This window comes from Diadema antillarum, unplaced genomic scaffold (assembly GCF_040938485.1).
Source record: "Diadema antillarum isolate AM-2024a unplaced genomic scaffold, OU_Dant_1.0 seq00001471_RagTag, whole genome shotgun sequence".
NCBI lineage: Eukaryota > Metazoa > Echinodermata > Echinoidea > Diadematoida > Diadematidae > Diadema > Diadema antillarum.
Genome location: NW_027272210.1, coordinates 324,409 through 340,194, shown reverse-complemented (window position 1 = coordinate 340,194; position 15,786 = coordinate 324,409). Strand labels below are relative to the sequence as shown.

General features: G+C 38.0%; 1 protein-coding gene across 1 annotated transcript in view; it reads left to right on the top strand.

Annotated features, from left to right (window-relative positions):
* Positions 1–15,786, top strand: part of LOC139709811 (cilia- and flagella-associated protein 337-like) — a 121,056-nt gene that overhangs the window by 99,397 nt on the left and 5,873 nt on the right. The window contains exons 12-19 of the mRNA XM_071621773.1: positions 4,487–4,592; positions 9,969–10,120; positions 10,551–10,653; positions 11,271–11,457; positions 12,121–12,281; positions 13,701–13,863; positions 14,450–14,542; positions 14,802–14,860. Coding sequence (XP_071477874.1) covers positions 4,487–4,592; positions 9,969–10,120; positions 10,551–10,653; positions 11,271–11,457; positions 12,121–12,281; positions 13,701–13,863; positions 14,450–14,542; positions 14,802–14,860 — 1,024 coding nt within the window. The remainder of the gene's footprint in view (positions 1–4,486; positions 4,593–9,968; positions 10,121–10,550; positions 10,654–11,270; positions 11,458–12,120; positions 12,282–13,700; positions 13,864–14,449; positions 14,543–14,801; positions 14,861–15,786) is intronic.

The window sequence follows — 15,786 nt, the reverse complement described above, 5'->3', positions numbered from 1 at the left end:
CTAGAAGGTGAAGCCGCTTGTTTCTGCTCAGGACTAAAGATGACAATAAACAATTCTTCAGAGGTAGAAAGTCATGCTGTTGGATAGATGACAGATTGTTTTGCGACAAATCGATGGATATATTGTCCCATCTAGATAAAGGATCAAAATGGAGAGACTGTATCCTGTTCGCTGAAAGAGTAAGTTGTGTCAGCTTTGGTGACCCTGCAAAGGCTGCACTGGGCGTTGAAGTCAAATTCGTCTTTGTGAGAGGAAGAGTTTCAAGATTGATTTTTGCATGAAACCATCCACCTTGAAATTCAGTTAACCTGTTGTATGATAAATTCAGTACTTGAAGATGTTCAAGAGAGGAGAATGTGCCATTTTCAATTTGGATGAGCCGGTTATATGCCACATTTAGCCTTAGAAGATTTCCATGACCATGAAAGGAATTATGGAAAAGTTCTGATATCCAGTTGTGTGATAGATTCAAAATGACAGTGTCATTTGGAAGGTCCCCAGGAACTGTTGTCAAGTTTCGTCTTGTGCAATCAGCACAAATACCTTCTCCACTGTTACTGAGACAACAGTGATCTTCGCTGAGCACATGTTGCTTTCTTGTTCCGATCAGTTCTGATGAAAATATGCCTCCTATCCATAGAAATGTGAAGAGGTAGAGTGCAGCGCAAACTAGGGTATGCATTGTGGGCTCCTATTCAGTCATCAACGCATAAAGGATCACTTCAAAGCTTGGCAAGTGTCAGTACTCCCGGAATGAACGGTGAAACACTTTATCTTTACAAAGATGGAACTGGTCATTGAAGGGAGTTACTACCCAAAGTGGTGACAAACACTAAAAAGATGCACTTGGAAGAATATATGTGAGAAAGTAAATTGTCTTCCTCTTCTGTGATTTACCAGGATAGTTGGTGCACCAATTTTGCTGATCTCGGCAAGCATGATTTTGATCTTGAATTAGTGCATCTCAGGGTAACCGATGAGTCCTTCTTTATCTAAAGAGTTGATGTAGCAAGTAGAGAAATCCTTTGCACACAGTATGTGAAAAGAGTCAAACAACTTCTCTCTTGTGGTGGCTGTAGCGACTGCAATGACTTGCTGTGGCATGCTCCCCGTGTGCCTGTCTGCTTTTAAAACAGAAACATCATTGAGTGGAGAAATAGGGGCAGACTGTTTCCTTTGTTTAATAACTTGCATGTGATCTGATCACTTTATGAGAACTTGTGTACGTGTGTACGTGCACTTTAATTGCTTCACTGGTAGTTTTGTTACAGTGTGATCATTATAGGCTTCCTCTCCACAGTATAGGCATACATTGTGAACATGTTACTGACAATAGGAATGATTGTTTCTGAGATGTAATGAGTGCAGAGTTGCCAAACAATACGATTTCGTAGTATTTAGTATGATAAACAGAGTGAAATTTGATAATACAATAATTGCCTCTTGAAAGTAGGACTTTTCATCATTAAAAAAAAAAAATGAAGCCAATATAAACTGCATGAAATTGCAGAAAACCGTTTCTTCACATAGAAAGATGAACTACTGAATTCCTGCAACCCCTACAAAAATGTTGAATGACGAACGTAAATGGGCAGGAAATATGCAGATGCTTTACAATTTACTCATCAAGTGATGGGCTAGTGGTAGTGTCAAGATTTCATGAAAATTTGATTTTCGTATCAAAAATTTGATTATTTTTTAGGATATCCCATCTGTTTTTTGTTTTTGTTTTTGTTTTAATGGCAAGAAGTTAGCATATCTGTGAGTGGTATACATGCCTTTTGTAGGCTCGATACCATCCATCAATGTGTCCATCAATCCATCATGTGTGTGTCTTGTTGTTGTTTTTTTTGAGAGAGAGAGAGAGAAAGAAAGAGAGATCTGAACATTGGTTGATGCATTTTAATTGTAAGATTTATTGGTTCTGTAGGAGGATGTTTTAAAAGATATGTCATGCCCGCATATCTTGTTCATCAGTACAGAGCAATAATGTTGTGCCATCTTCTGATTGGTTTCACTTTTGTAAGTGCATGATTGCAACACAATTACCACGTGAAAGAAGGCTATGCCACCGCTGTTGTCTAGTGGTATTGCTTGTTCCACACTCTTTGATGACTAAGAAACTGTTTCCTCTCAGTGAGAGCTAGAAATAATCAGGAACTTTGTGTGCTCACAGGTAATAGAATAATGTGATATATGAGGATATGTTAGTTTTTTATTTCCTCTTCAAAATGACTGTATTCCTTTATTCATTAATTTTTAAATAATAACAGCAATGATATGAAACGATTGTGTAGTGCTTTTTGTATACATTTGTTTGTCTGTTTGGTTTTTTTTTTTTGGGGGGGAGGGGGTATTTTGCATACTGTACAAGTGGATATTTTCGCGATCGGTGGGGTAAGAAGAGTTTCGCGTGTTTTTAATTCCGCGGAATCAAGACATCAACTACTGGAACATATGGCGAGCAAAAATATTCACGTGTTTTTATTTTTGTGCTAGTTTCGGGTTGCGCGAAAATTTCAACACCGCGAAAATTTCCACTTTTACAGTATTGTTAACTGAATCCCTATAGGAAACAGAAAATAAAGTTTTTTCAATATACCCATATCAAGGATCTACACAAACTTTTTCTTTTGGTAGCCGACAATGAATTTAATGGCTGAGGCCACAGCTAATGTTCAGCCTTGCCTATATACAATGTACGTATGTGTGTACAGTATGTCAAAAAAAAAATTACAATCAGATTTTCGAATTGATAACACCCAATGTGATTGACCTGTCTAAATGCTACTTCAGGGTCATAAAATATAACATCTTAGCTCTATTTTGCAGAAAACCCCATTCAATTTGGTTAAGCGGTCACAGAGAGATGTAGTTACTTGTAAAGCATGTCATGAGTCTGATTCTTCCAATTTTAGCACTTAGATGCTCGTGTGTGTGAATACAATAGACAGAACTTGGAAGGAAGAGATTCCTGACATCCTCTACAAAATTCCTCATTTCTCTTTGACCACTGAAGCAAATCGAATGGGGTTTTCTGTAAGATGTGGGCAATAAGTTGTAGTTTTATATCCTGAAATTATATTTAGATTGATTCACTATTTTTAAAGATATCATTGCGGAGGGTCCCGTTGTAATTTTTTTTTTTTTTGGGGGGGACATACTGTATTAAAATACAGATACAACCAGAGAGATAGTATGAGTATCATATAGTTTATTGTGAGTCATAGTAAGTGATCGTTGAGAACTTTGCTGTCTCAAGCACCTGTCATATTTTTAGACCAGTGATGGGAGATGTCTGCCTAGATGTAAGTCATCTGATGGCTATAGTCTTCATGCTGCTATATGACAATTGTATCTCTTCCTTAGTGCCTGGAATCTGAGCACAACTATCACATAAAGGCAAACAATATAAGTTAGGAGTAGAGGTATCAGTAATCAGTTTAATCTACAAAAGGCCCTTGAGACTTAGTAATCTGTGTGGCGACAATAAAATGCCTCCTCAAAAGGGCAGACCCACATGGAATTACACCGCTGATAATCCTGAAAGGCTTTCATTAGACAGAGAACCTATCCCCTACCGTTATTAAAGGATTGTGCATTTTAATCTACTCGAGCGCACCTGATATTTGCCTCACAGTGAGTTGTACTGAAGTGTCACTTTTGCAAAATACCCTTGCGAAGTCAGTGACAGAGTAGGCACATGTACAGTTGTACTTCTGAGTTTTGTGCCACACACTTTGCTTTATGTAACATCTTGGAAGAGTGCTAGGGCAAGCACCAATTTGTGTGTAGTGAGAAGGGGAAGATTCTTCGTTAGTAAGGTAAGAATGCTCCATAGGTATTGACATTCCATCAACACAGAATGTCCTAAACTGTAGCATCCGAGTGTGTTGTTTGAAGTCAGCCGTTATTACCAGGGTTTGTAATATGGCTTAGCCAAGATACAAAGAAGGGTCATGTAAACTAAAGACATGTAACTTGCCATCTATAATTCATATGTGTGTGTATAATGTGTTTGTGTATATGTGTGTACAAATGTGTTTTTCTTTCTATTATCACACAATAAACCATTCTTCATCACTTGATCCAAAAAAGAGAAACTACCTAAATGTAACTCCCAATTATAAAGGTTGTAGACTTTCTCTATGATAAAGTCTTAGCTTTAGTTCCTTGTACATTGTACTTAGATGCAGTATTACAAACTTGTATTGAAACTAAGAAATATTCTTAATTAATTTCAAAAATATTCCTCTTCTTCATATGAATTCAAGCAAGCAAAAAACTCTTGTACTTTTTAAAACATGTACAACCCTTTTGCTCCTATATTCCTTAAGATTGTTTTTGTTTTTTACTGATTTCAATTGTATATTTCCCTTGTTTTCTGAAATGAAATGCGTCAACAATTTCTTATTTCTCATCATTAGAGACAGTATGGGGATTAAAAGTGTTTTCTTTTTTGTTGTTGTTGAATTGCTCTCGACAGCAAGCCGACTGGTATGCTGAGAGGACACAACGCTCCAATCTTCTCCCTCTTCATAGCACCAAACGAGAACAGGATCTACAGTATCTCACAGGACAAAACTGTCAAGGTAAAGCTTCGCATTTCATTATAACACTTTTATTGCTCAATATCAAAGTCATTGTTCTCACATCAATTTCATTGTCTACATTAACTCTTAATGTGCCAGGCCCAAAACCCCTAACGTGCCAGAGGTTTTTACCTAACGCCAGAAGGTTTCGAGACTGGACTGACAGTGAAATTTAAAACCGCCATATCTCTGAAACTATTGACTGTTTTGAATTGAGTTCTACACAATATATATCAAGAAATGTTTGCTCTTTCTTGTCATGCAGTCAGTTTGCCACAATATCTATCTGAATCTGAAATATTGCAGAAATATTTGATACATCAAAAACATCATTAGAAATTTTTGTGTAGTATGGAAAAAAAGAGTCAGTCTTGTTTTTTCTTCAATGGAACGCTCCCTTGACTCTGTGAGAATGTTTTAGAGCAACATTTCCTCTTTCAAATGATAACAAAATTGCCTTCTAGAATTGTATGATTCCAAAGATACTAGCAGTTTATTTTGTCTTGGCAATTTCTCTTTCTGCCTAAGTAATTCATTCCCAAATCTGAGTCCTTTAGTCCCAGATCCTGTATTTGAAACTAAAGTAATTGTCCCGGGCCCTGGAATAGTGTCTTTTGTCCACCTGAGAAGGAAGAACCTGCTAATCCTCCTTTTGTCTACACGGACCGCGGGCGGGCGTACTCTATTGAAATCGGCAGGCCTTTGTCCACGCGCAATTCCTATGCTAGCGTGGGGATGATTAGTGACGTTCACCAAAACAAAAGGATGAAAGACTTGACCGACGAACGAAAGCTGACTCTCTTTGAGGGACAAAATCAAAGCAGCTTCCCGCAGGACAGCGTCCAAGCGGAACAATGCGAGTGGAACCGCATAGACAATACACGCAGAGTCAATAGCATACACACGCGTGGTTTACCTATGAGACTTTTGATCCATACACATCTCGCAGAGGTTGCGCCCGCTGCGGATTTTCCCGATGTAAGAAAAATACATCTAGCTGAAAAATCGTGTATTTACTCAAAATTTTCCAATGTAAGCATGCTCATATTTTTAGTGGAAACGATGGCTATGCTAATCAGCTACCAGTGCATATCATTGGCAGTTGCTTGGTGTAACACATTACGGTACCACAAGAACTTTAATGATCAATGCTTTACTCGCTGTTCTTAGTCGCCGATCGGCGACCATGGCACGTCAGGACTAAGGTCGCCGTTCGGCGACCATGGCACGTTAAGAGTTAAGACTATACTGTATAACATTGTTTCAGAATTGATATTGCTGTAAACCCTGAAAGCTTTGTCAGGCAGCAGGTGAGTACAGTGAGGTCAACCAAAAAGTGAAAACTATGAAGGCACTACACTTTATAGTCGGAACTGTTGCTGTGATGTTAAAGGAAGAAAAAAAAAATGTCTGTGTTCTGTATGAAAGATATTGGTCAAAATTGATTGCTATGCTTGTCGAGGCCACTCACAGACAAAGAACTGTCCATTGAAGATTCTTTCATAGTGAGGATACCACAAAACTCAGTAAGATTTTCCACATATGAAAAGCTCAAAACTAATCAAGGAAAGGACCATAGAATAAATGTTCTCTTTATGAGTTACTTGCATAGTTTTGTTGTGGATTATTTACTGAAAAGACACTGTGTTTTAACCCATTTATTCCAGGCTGTACAATGAGTTCATTAAAACATGTTTTGAACACAAATGCAGGAACATATCTATTTTTCTTGCTGACAGTGCAGCATAGTTTAGAGGCCAAACTTGTATTGATCCAGTTATATTTGTAACTCATTTTATGATTTGTCTGCTGTGGCCCTAGGCGTGAAAACGTGATCAATAGTCGTGAAAGGGGAGTGAAGGAAGGAAAGAAAGAAAGAGCTTTGGCCTGACAAAGGCATGTCAATAGGCTCATTGTACCCGTATAGGCAATGTTCATCCCATGTTATCCACCATGCATTAAGAACTTGGTAATGCTATTTTGAGCAGTGTTCAAGACAAGATAGTATGGCAAAAGCTCAAGCACAGATGTACCAGGTACATTGTAGATTTACTGCGCTCTCTCTTTGTGGTCTCTGCAAAAAAACTCTGTAGCTTCCTTCAAACCAACCAGTCCCATAACATGGATGTTCAGGAATGATGACAATACCATGAATTCTGCTACTCTGAAGCTGAAGAAAGATTTTTAAGCTGGCCCATAGCCAGAATATTTTGATGACAAAGCAACTTTTGGTTTATGTTGTAAAGTTTGTGTGTTCCATCAACAGGTGTGATAGTACTACAACTTACCATTAGTCCAAAGCTCTCACCATCCTGTCTAGTTACTTCTGTTGTGAATATAGTCTCCTAGTGTATGAATTTCTCAGTTGTCTATGACTTTATATTTTGCAGTATTTTTGTATTTCCTTTAATACTTCTTGTAAATTTGTTTAAACATATCTGACCAAGAGCATGGTGAAGAGCTCTCCTAATCTGCTTTGCAGATATCCCTTGTTGCCTTTTATCTCTTTTTTTCTTTTGTCCTTTGTTGCCTCATTCAATGACTTTCTTCCACGTGACAGTGTACATGATACAAGAACTGTTGTATCATCATTCCATTTGAGTCGAACCACGATATCCTTCTTGTTTCCTTCTTGTTTCCTGCTCATCTAGGGACGGCCCCGTGCTATGCCTCTTCACCTCTCTGTATCCAACATGCCCTTTCAGATGAAAATGATCTTTTATTTGACATAATGGATAAGCATCTAAATCCGAAAATTGCTCTCTGGAAGTCAATTCATGGATGGGACTCCTCCTCTCCGTCATTGTTCCTGGTGCTGATACGTCCTTCTGCATTGGATATATATTAAGTTGTGACCTCTGGAGGCTCTTTTATCATGTCGGTCACAATTATCTTTTAAGAGTTCGATTCTCTTCTCCCTGCCTCTGATAACAATCGATGTTGTGCTCGCAAAATAGTAGGTCATCATTAGCTAAATGATGGCTTGCATGTTTAATGCATTAGCATTGTTCCTCTTGTTGTCAGAATAACATTCTCCCAGTGTAGACTTTGATGTAAAAGTTCTTTAGATTGTTTATTTCATAGCTTTGATCACCCGCCACAAGAAATTGCATCGTAGACACTATGACTGCAGATTTTTTTTTCTGCGATGGTGTAAAACAATGATGCCGGACAGTTTGAGGCAAAATGCATTCAAATTTCTGGAGGCAAGCGACACTAAATGTTAGAACTCACCGCCTGACTGTCTCCTTATGAACAGCAGCACGGTGTGTGATAACTGAGGAGTAGAAAACGATTCTGCCCCCTTCAGCTGAATTTTCATGAATACACGATTCATTGTCATGCGTGTGTCGCCCTCTGCGTTGAACACTTGTCGTTACGGTATTCAAGAGGACTCATGGGCAGTGTCACTTTGGATTGGGATTACTATACGTCTTGTTATATTACAAGCAGACAAATTTGTCACTGTGTGCTTGTCATGTACATGACAAAATTGTTTTTGCGAGTCAGTTGAGAAAGAAGTTTACCGTTTACTGTTTGAATTTAGGGAGGGCATCTTGAGGACTAGTCTTGACTGCATTGCTCCAAGTGATGAAAAAGATGCTGTGGATTTTGAAACAAAGTGTCAATATACAGAAGCATATATTAACGTACACTAGTGTAATACTCACTAACAGAGACCTCTGACTTTAAGTGAGACTAGATCCCCACACTTTTTGAATTGGATGGACTCTTGTTCCAAGCCACAAAGTAGCTGTCACAAACTCAGATCTCATAAACATGTATTCAGACATCCTTATTTAGTGATTTGAAAGAGACTTAGGGGTAAATGCAACAAAACAAGAAGGACTCAAGAAGAAGTATTGATTGATTCAACCAAAATTGGCTCATCACCTACCCAGACATATATTTTCGGTACAAAAGGGCTCCAGAAGTGACAACAGGCAATGGGGTAACTCCCTGATTGAACAAGAAGGGAGAAAATTGGCTGCAATATATTTCTTTTTGTCCTTTCCTGCATTGATCAGGTCACTTCACATTGTGATGTGCTGCTTTGTCTGCTGGAAGATGTGACGTCAATTCTCAAGTGTCACCTTATATCTCCTTGTGGTTAGGATGGAAGGCTTTCAGCTCCTTGGCTAGGTGTCACTTTATAACTTTCCAGGTGTTTGCTCCTCAAGGAATGTGATTGTGTAACGTATGTATGCACTTCCCCCTAGGGAATAGGGTATCGATTGTGAATCTACTTCCACATTTCAGGAGCAGGCGGGGACAACAGAGCCCTAGTGACACCTGGGCCAAACATTTGAGTGCACTGGTATATAATTTTGCAGTTACCTGCGTGTAGCCGCGGGAGGCAGATGGTGTTATCTGTAAGTTTTGTGGAAAATTTTGTCATCCTTTGATTTTGTACTGAAACTCCAGGGTGTGATCTTGCTCTCTCTTTGTCTCTCTCTTCTTTTCCTTCTGGAGCACTTGGTTTTGTTGTTGTTGTTTTTTTGCATTTATTTTGAGCATTACACTAAAAAATGTCAGTTGATATGATTGGATGTATAAATAGAAGATTTAGATATAGAGTGGGAGTATTCCATATCCCCTTGTACTTGATTACACATTTTGAAGCCATTTGTATGTATTTGACATTAGTATGACACCATATGACACATGTGCTTTCTGATTCACAGGTGTTGTTTTTTATCTGAATGTTTGTGCATACATGCTTTTAGATTTTATCAAGGCTATGTTACCATGTTTCAACTTCAGGGTATTTCCAGTGCCTCTATTTTTTTTTTCTTTCTGTATCACTAGTTGCCTGTTCTGGTACTTATATGGTATTGATGCATTCCAGATGAATGATTTTGACCAGATATTCTAACACTGATTGTAACCTTTGCCATACTCTAATTGTTCTTAAATTATCCCAAAATGCAGTAAGTATCTACATTACACATACAAAAAAGAAATCCATGTATTCATAGTGTGCCATAATCTGTCGGTATCCTATTTACCTGTTATCTGTCTTTCCATCTCTGTCTTTCTTTGTCTGTCCATCCATACATCTATCTATCTTTCTGTCTACATCTGCAAGTATCAATCTGTCTACATCTGCAAGTATCAATATATCTATGTATCTACAGTATCTTTCTATCTGTCTATCTATCCTTCCTTCCATCCATCCATCTGTACATTCACCTACACTGTATCTATCTATATGTTTCTATCTATCTATCTCTATCTATCTATCTATCTATTTTTTATCTATTCATCCATCCATCAATCCATCCATCCATCTATCTCTCCATTTATCCATCCATGTATCTATCTTTCTATCTATTTATTTATTTATCTATCTATCTATCTATTGTCTCCCTCCAGGTGTGGGACACCAAGGACCAGGTGTGCATGCTAACCATTCGACCCAAGACCCACAAGATCCGTGGAGACTTGCAGGCAGCCCACTATAACACCCACTCTAGGGTGGTCGTCGTGGCAACTGACCAGATGGCCGTTCTGACGCACAGGGTCAAGTGAGCTCAAGTCACAGATCATTTCTTACTTGCACGCTTTCATTGCTACTGATTCATTTGTATGACATGGACAATTTCAGTCAGCCTAGCTTTTATTCATTGTCGCAGCCTCTTATGTGAAAAACATTGTACATACTTTACTTACACACTCCAAAAGTGCTGTATTAGATTGGTATTTTATTAAATACTCTTGACCATTCATGGTTAAATGAAAGGATCACATGATACTTTAATAGGTGTGCAACATATGGCAGTCTGTACATTGATCAGTACACACACTACTGGCCTTCTCATAAGAAGTCATTGCTGTGCCAAATACATGTACAAACAAATTCAGTTAAACAACAAATGTACATTTTGCTTAACATTGCTAACACTAATGATATGGATATCTATCAGTAAAAAGTAATATCTTAACTTCTTTTCTTAGATCTCATGAACTACGAGAAATCCCCATCACCCACCGGACACCCATTCTATGTGCAAAGTACAACAGCGAGTTCAAGAATGTAGTCACAACCTCGGATGCTTCGGTAAGTGAATACATGATATTGCTCCTCCAGCCGTTTTTGACGTAGACACTTTGACTTACATTGGTTTACTCTTATGCACAGCTTCTAGGACTCTTCTTGTAGTCTGTTGATCACACATTTTGAAACTCTGCCTGCAAATTAAGTTCTGATTATAGAATTTCATTCAAAGGGAGAGAAAGATATCTCCTGAATTCTGTCCTATTAGCAAATCCCTTTATATCCTGGGATGTGTTGAATATAAAGTTATAAATAGTTGCAAAAGACCACAATCTAGATCCTAGCAGTGATACAGCTGTGTAGGATATTAATGTTTTTGTAGCTAAGTGAACAAATAAACATGTGTTGGTCATTTGACACTATCATTCTTTTTGGTCAATAGACATTCATGATATCGGAACACGAACTTGCAAACAAGACTGTTGTTTAGCTCGGCCTTTCTTTCGTGATCACATGACAAACGATATCATGTGACTCGTTGATAAGTAGCACTCTACTCTTGTCAGTGTTGTATCATTTCATTCATTCATTTTTATAAATGCAAGTTACCCACCAAGGAAAACTAGTCAGTTACACTGTCTTGATGAGCAAGATCCACTTTTTTTTTTACCCCATGCCAGGTCGTTAAACTCTGGGACTTTGAGACTGGTCACCTGGTCTTTGAGTTTTCCCAGGCACACAACAACAATGCCATCACCACCCTGACCTTTGACAACACTGGTCGGAGGTTAATCACAGGGTCAAGGGACGGCAAGCTGAAGATATGGAACTACAACAATGGCCACTGTCTGAAAAAATTAGAAAAAGGTACAGGAATTCTTCTTGATGTTCATATATTTGAATAGAGTGTGACTTCAAAAAGTTTTGTGTTCAGTATGCACAAAACAGATTAGTCTGGGCAAAATCATTAACATCTTAAATCTGTGTGGATTGCATGGGGATGCATTATAGACATATGTCTTGATTTCTGTGGGTGTTGGTATGTAGTGCTTCTTTAACTTTGCTCACATATTCACTTGCATTGCTCATATGAAACCGTGGCTGTGAATCATCTTAATTTGTATATCATGTGTAAAAAACAAAGAGTTCTGTTGGGTGGTTAAGAAGATGCTTTTAAGATGCAATATGTAGTCACTCGCCATGCAATATATAAATAGGTAAGACTTGTGGGGTATTTACATTCATGCATCATTGTTGATATTATGGATAAAGGAAACAAAAACAATTTATTTTTCCTCAAAATACAACAAGATTGGACAATGTCATGGGTTCTTTTGCCAATTCTTTTTTTTATTTAGTGTGGATATCTGACATGTATCACGTCAGGCAAATTTTACGGGACTCGCACCAAACAAAAAAGGAAGAAAGCAAAGAAATGATAAAGTATCTAAGAGGAACAAATTTATCAAGGAGACAGCTGTATTGACATGACTCGATCATGTGTCCGTTATTTAATATTCCCACATGAAGCTGAAGGCAGTGACGAAGTGACAGATGTGGTGTACATTGAGATGAACAAGAACCGCTACGTGATCTCGGTTGGCTGGGACCGATGCATCAATGTGTACACAGACTCCAGTGAGGACTTCAGACACATACAGCGACCCATGCCCAGATGGCCTGATGATGAGGTAAGAACCGATTACACAATGTGCAACCACTGAATACGTCATATATTTAGCGTGTCTAAATTTTCGCGAATTGGGACTTCCCAATGATTTCCCAAGTACTGAACAAAGAAATGTGTGTGTTTTCGTGTGTCTTTAAATTCACGAATAGCACTTGACTCGTGAAATTCGCAAAAGTAAAAACCTCGCCAAATATTCGGCGTATACAGTACTCTAGAAATGTAATGTTTGTTTTTTGTGTGGCAACATGGTACCAGGTTGTAAATTCATCTCCCTGTTTGTTATTTCCTGATTACATAGCCACATCTGCATCATGCAGTAAGGGTGGGGGGGGGGGGGATGGGGAGGACAGAATATAGTAACGCTATTGATTGAAATGTTTCTGTATGTTAGCAACTCAGACTGATACGAATGAAAATGCACAAACATGCCATTTATGTGTGCCATGATTACATGGCAACGTGCAGTGTCACAATAAAGTGCCAAGTAAAATAATGTTAATGATGTAATATTCATGATTATGCTGTTGGTGATAAATGATAATGATGATGAGGATGACAATGATGAAATTTTGATCGATAGAAAGCCAACAGACTACAGTTATCTGATTACTACAATCTTATTTCACTCTATTACATTCAAACTATTCACAACCATTTAACCCAGAATGAAGGAATAGTAATTTGGTTTCTTCAGAAAAAAGCAAACCACAGCCAAAATACATGTATGTCTTTTGTGGAAGAGAGTTTGAGGAAATATGAATTGTGGATGCATGTCGTGCAGCAAATTATTATGGTTGAAACTGAAAGCTGTAGGAATCATGTGAGCATATGATGTCAAGTTGGCACCATGCCCTCTCAATCTCTCCCCCATACCTTTCCCCTGGAGTCCTCCCACTTAAATTGCCATTAGCATCTACTTGATATATTTTAAAGTCCTGTCTATTTGTTTGCCGCTTGCTCTTTCCTTCCTCATCATTCTGTGCCATTTTTAGTTTCACACTCTGTGTTCATATTTGCACACTTGTCCCATGCCCTCATTCACTTTCATATCTCTCTCTGTATGTATCTGTCTGTGTGTCTGTCTATCTGTTTGTTTTCACAACCTTTCTTGCTCTCTCTATATCTTTCTTGCTGAGATGTATGATGCCTTATAAATTGATATTGCCTTTGATATACAGTTAGGTGAAGTTTGCTATACCATTAAAGGCTTGATCCAAACTGTAATTTCAGAGAGTCCTGATATACATTGTTGTTGTTTTTTTCTAATAACCTCAGTACTTATCAATCGGATTAAAAGTAAATTTATGTCTGCCATTTGATTCATAATTGGCAAACCTTTCCAGAAACTCCTGTGTTGAAAACAGGTGTTTCAAATTGAAATCTCATGATATTTTGTCCAATTTTCTTTGTGAATGAGCAGAAAAATGGTCACAAAGAGGACATTCTGTCAGTGGCTGCCTGCCCACCGTCACTCCTGGCAACATCCAGTTATGACGGAGAGATCATCGTGTGGAACCTGGTGTCTGGCTACGCCTACTCACACATCCAGAGCACCAAGTTCTATGAGGAAGAAAAAGGTGAAGGTAAGTAGAACCAAAGTTGCAAAACACAACTATTTTTGATTTCTGCTTATCTTTGCTATTTATGTTTTCTGTCCTTACTGTTATCTTAATAGTAAATATTGCACATTTTTTTTCCCCATGGTAAGCTAATGTTAAGGAACTAGTCTTGTCCTGTGGATGAGAGCAGTTTTTGTACATAGTTTGATGTATATAGACATATTTTCATGCTGTTATATTTGCAAAAGTTCTGAGCGAACAAAAGTGCTCAAAAATTTCCTTATACAAAATATTTCACATCACAATTTTTTTTTTTTTTTTTTTTTTTTTTTTTTGCCAGTGATAGATCACTGCATCAAAATATTTATCACACTGTATTATGTCTGTATATGGTGGTTGGGTCATTGGTTACAAAATCAAAATGATTCTCCATTACATTTTGACCTTAGTGTGCACACATCCTGCTTCAAACGACAGTGAATTGAAATACCTAAGAAAGAAACACATACACACACAAGAATGTGTCAAAATGATTATCACAAACATATGAAAGAAGCACCAACTTTATAATTTTGTCTCATCTTTTGAATTGATATTGTGAATTTGTTAGTCGATGGCGACAACAGCATCTCCAGAGTTATCTTCATTCCTTCGAGGCGAACCAACAAGGAGGCAGCACAACTCATTGCCAGTGGGCCAAGAGGTCAGTACCAGGATTTTTATTCCTACCTAGATTGTGCATGCTCAAAGACACTTTTTAGCAATATTTCCAGTCATAAGTATCTGAGCTAAATGATCCTACATGCTACCAGAGTCTCTGATATTGTATAGATATGAAGCTGTGATTTAATTAGGGTTTTAAAAAAAAAATGCTAAAGGTTTCGAAAGTGTGAAAATCTGTGACTAACCAGACTTACCATACTCAATATTTTCATTACACTTCCATCTCTCGTCTATTCCAGGTTGCGTTCACTTCTGGAATGTATACAACAATGGCCAGCTGTATGGAAAATTCACCTGCGTAAGTAACAAAGATTCCATTCGCAGCCTTTGTCATTTTGAAGTGTCCATATCTCATAATACAATGGTAGTAGTTGTGAATATGCTGCAGTAATTTAGAAAGACACACACACACACACACAGAGACACGCAGACACACCCACATAATAAGCCAGTTCGTAGTTCCACTTTGCGCATGAGCAGAAAAAGATCATTTGTACCAAGAGGCACGTTTGTTTTTAAATTCACTGAGATAAGCATCTGTCATATAATGATTATTCATGCAATCATTGTAAATGTTGCTTGCCAGCACATCCACCTGACAGCAAGCCTGGTATTTGGCAATATGAATTTAAAACAGTTTTTGTGAATGCATTCATCGCAAAACAATGAAATGGATGCTTCCCGACGGATGATTGACGAACCATTCCGGTCACTGCAGGTCTATGCAAGTTCATGCATTGTTTGAACTCGAATTCCATGAATTGTTAGGTCGGGCAAGCTTACCGGTACGCATAATGTCTCTTTGAAAATGATTAAAGTGCCTAACCAACTGAGAAAAAAGAAAGGTTATTTGTACCAACGTGTCCATGAGCTAAGTACGAACTGGCTTATTAATTCACATATTTGGAGCACTGGTCAACCTACTTTGCGTATTGATACCTTAGTGGCCTCTAATCATCACACAAGGTCACTGAACTGGCTATATCAAGCCAAAAATTTGATGAATATAGCTCTTTCTTCCTGACCTTGTCAACCTATGTGCTCTCTAGGTGGAAAAAGACATTACTATGAAGTGCAACATGATTACTTACAAGAAATTTCTATCAGAATCCATGAGGCTTTGCTTGTGAAAAGGTAGTTTGATATTGCACACTTGTTAGACAGTTTGGTAAATTTGTGGGTGGTTACATTCTTGATTAAGAACCACAATAGAACCACTGTTGA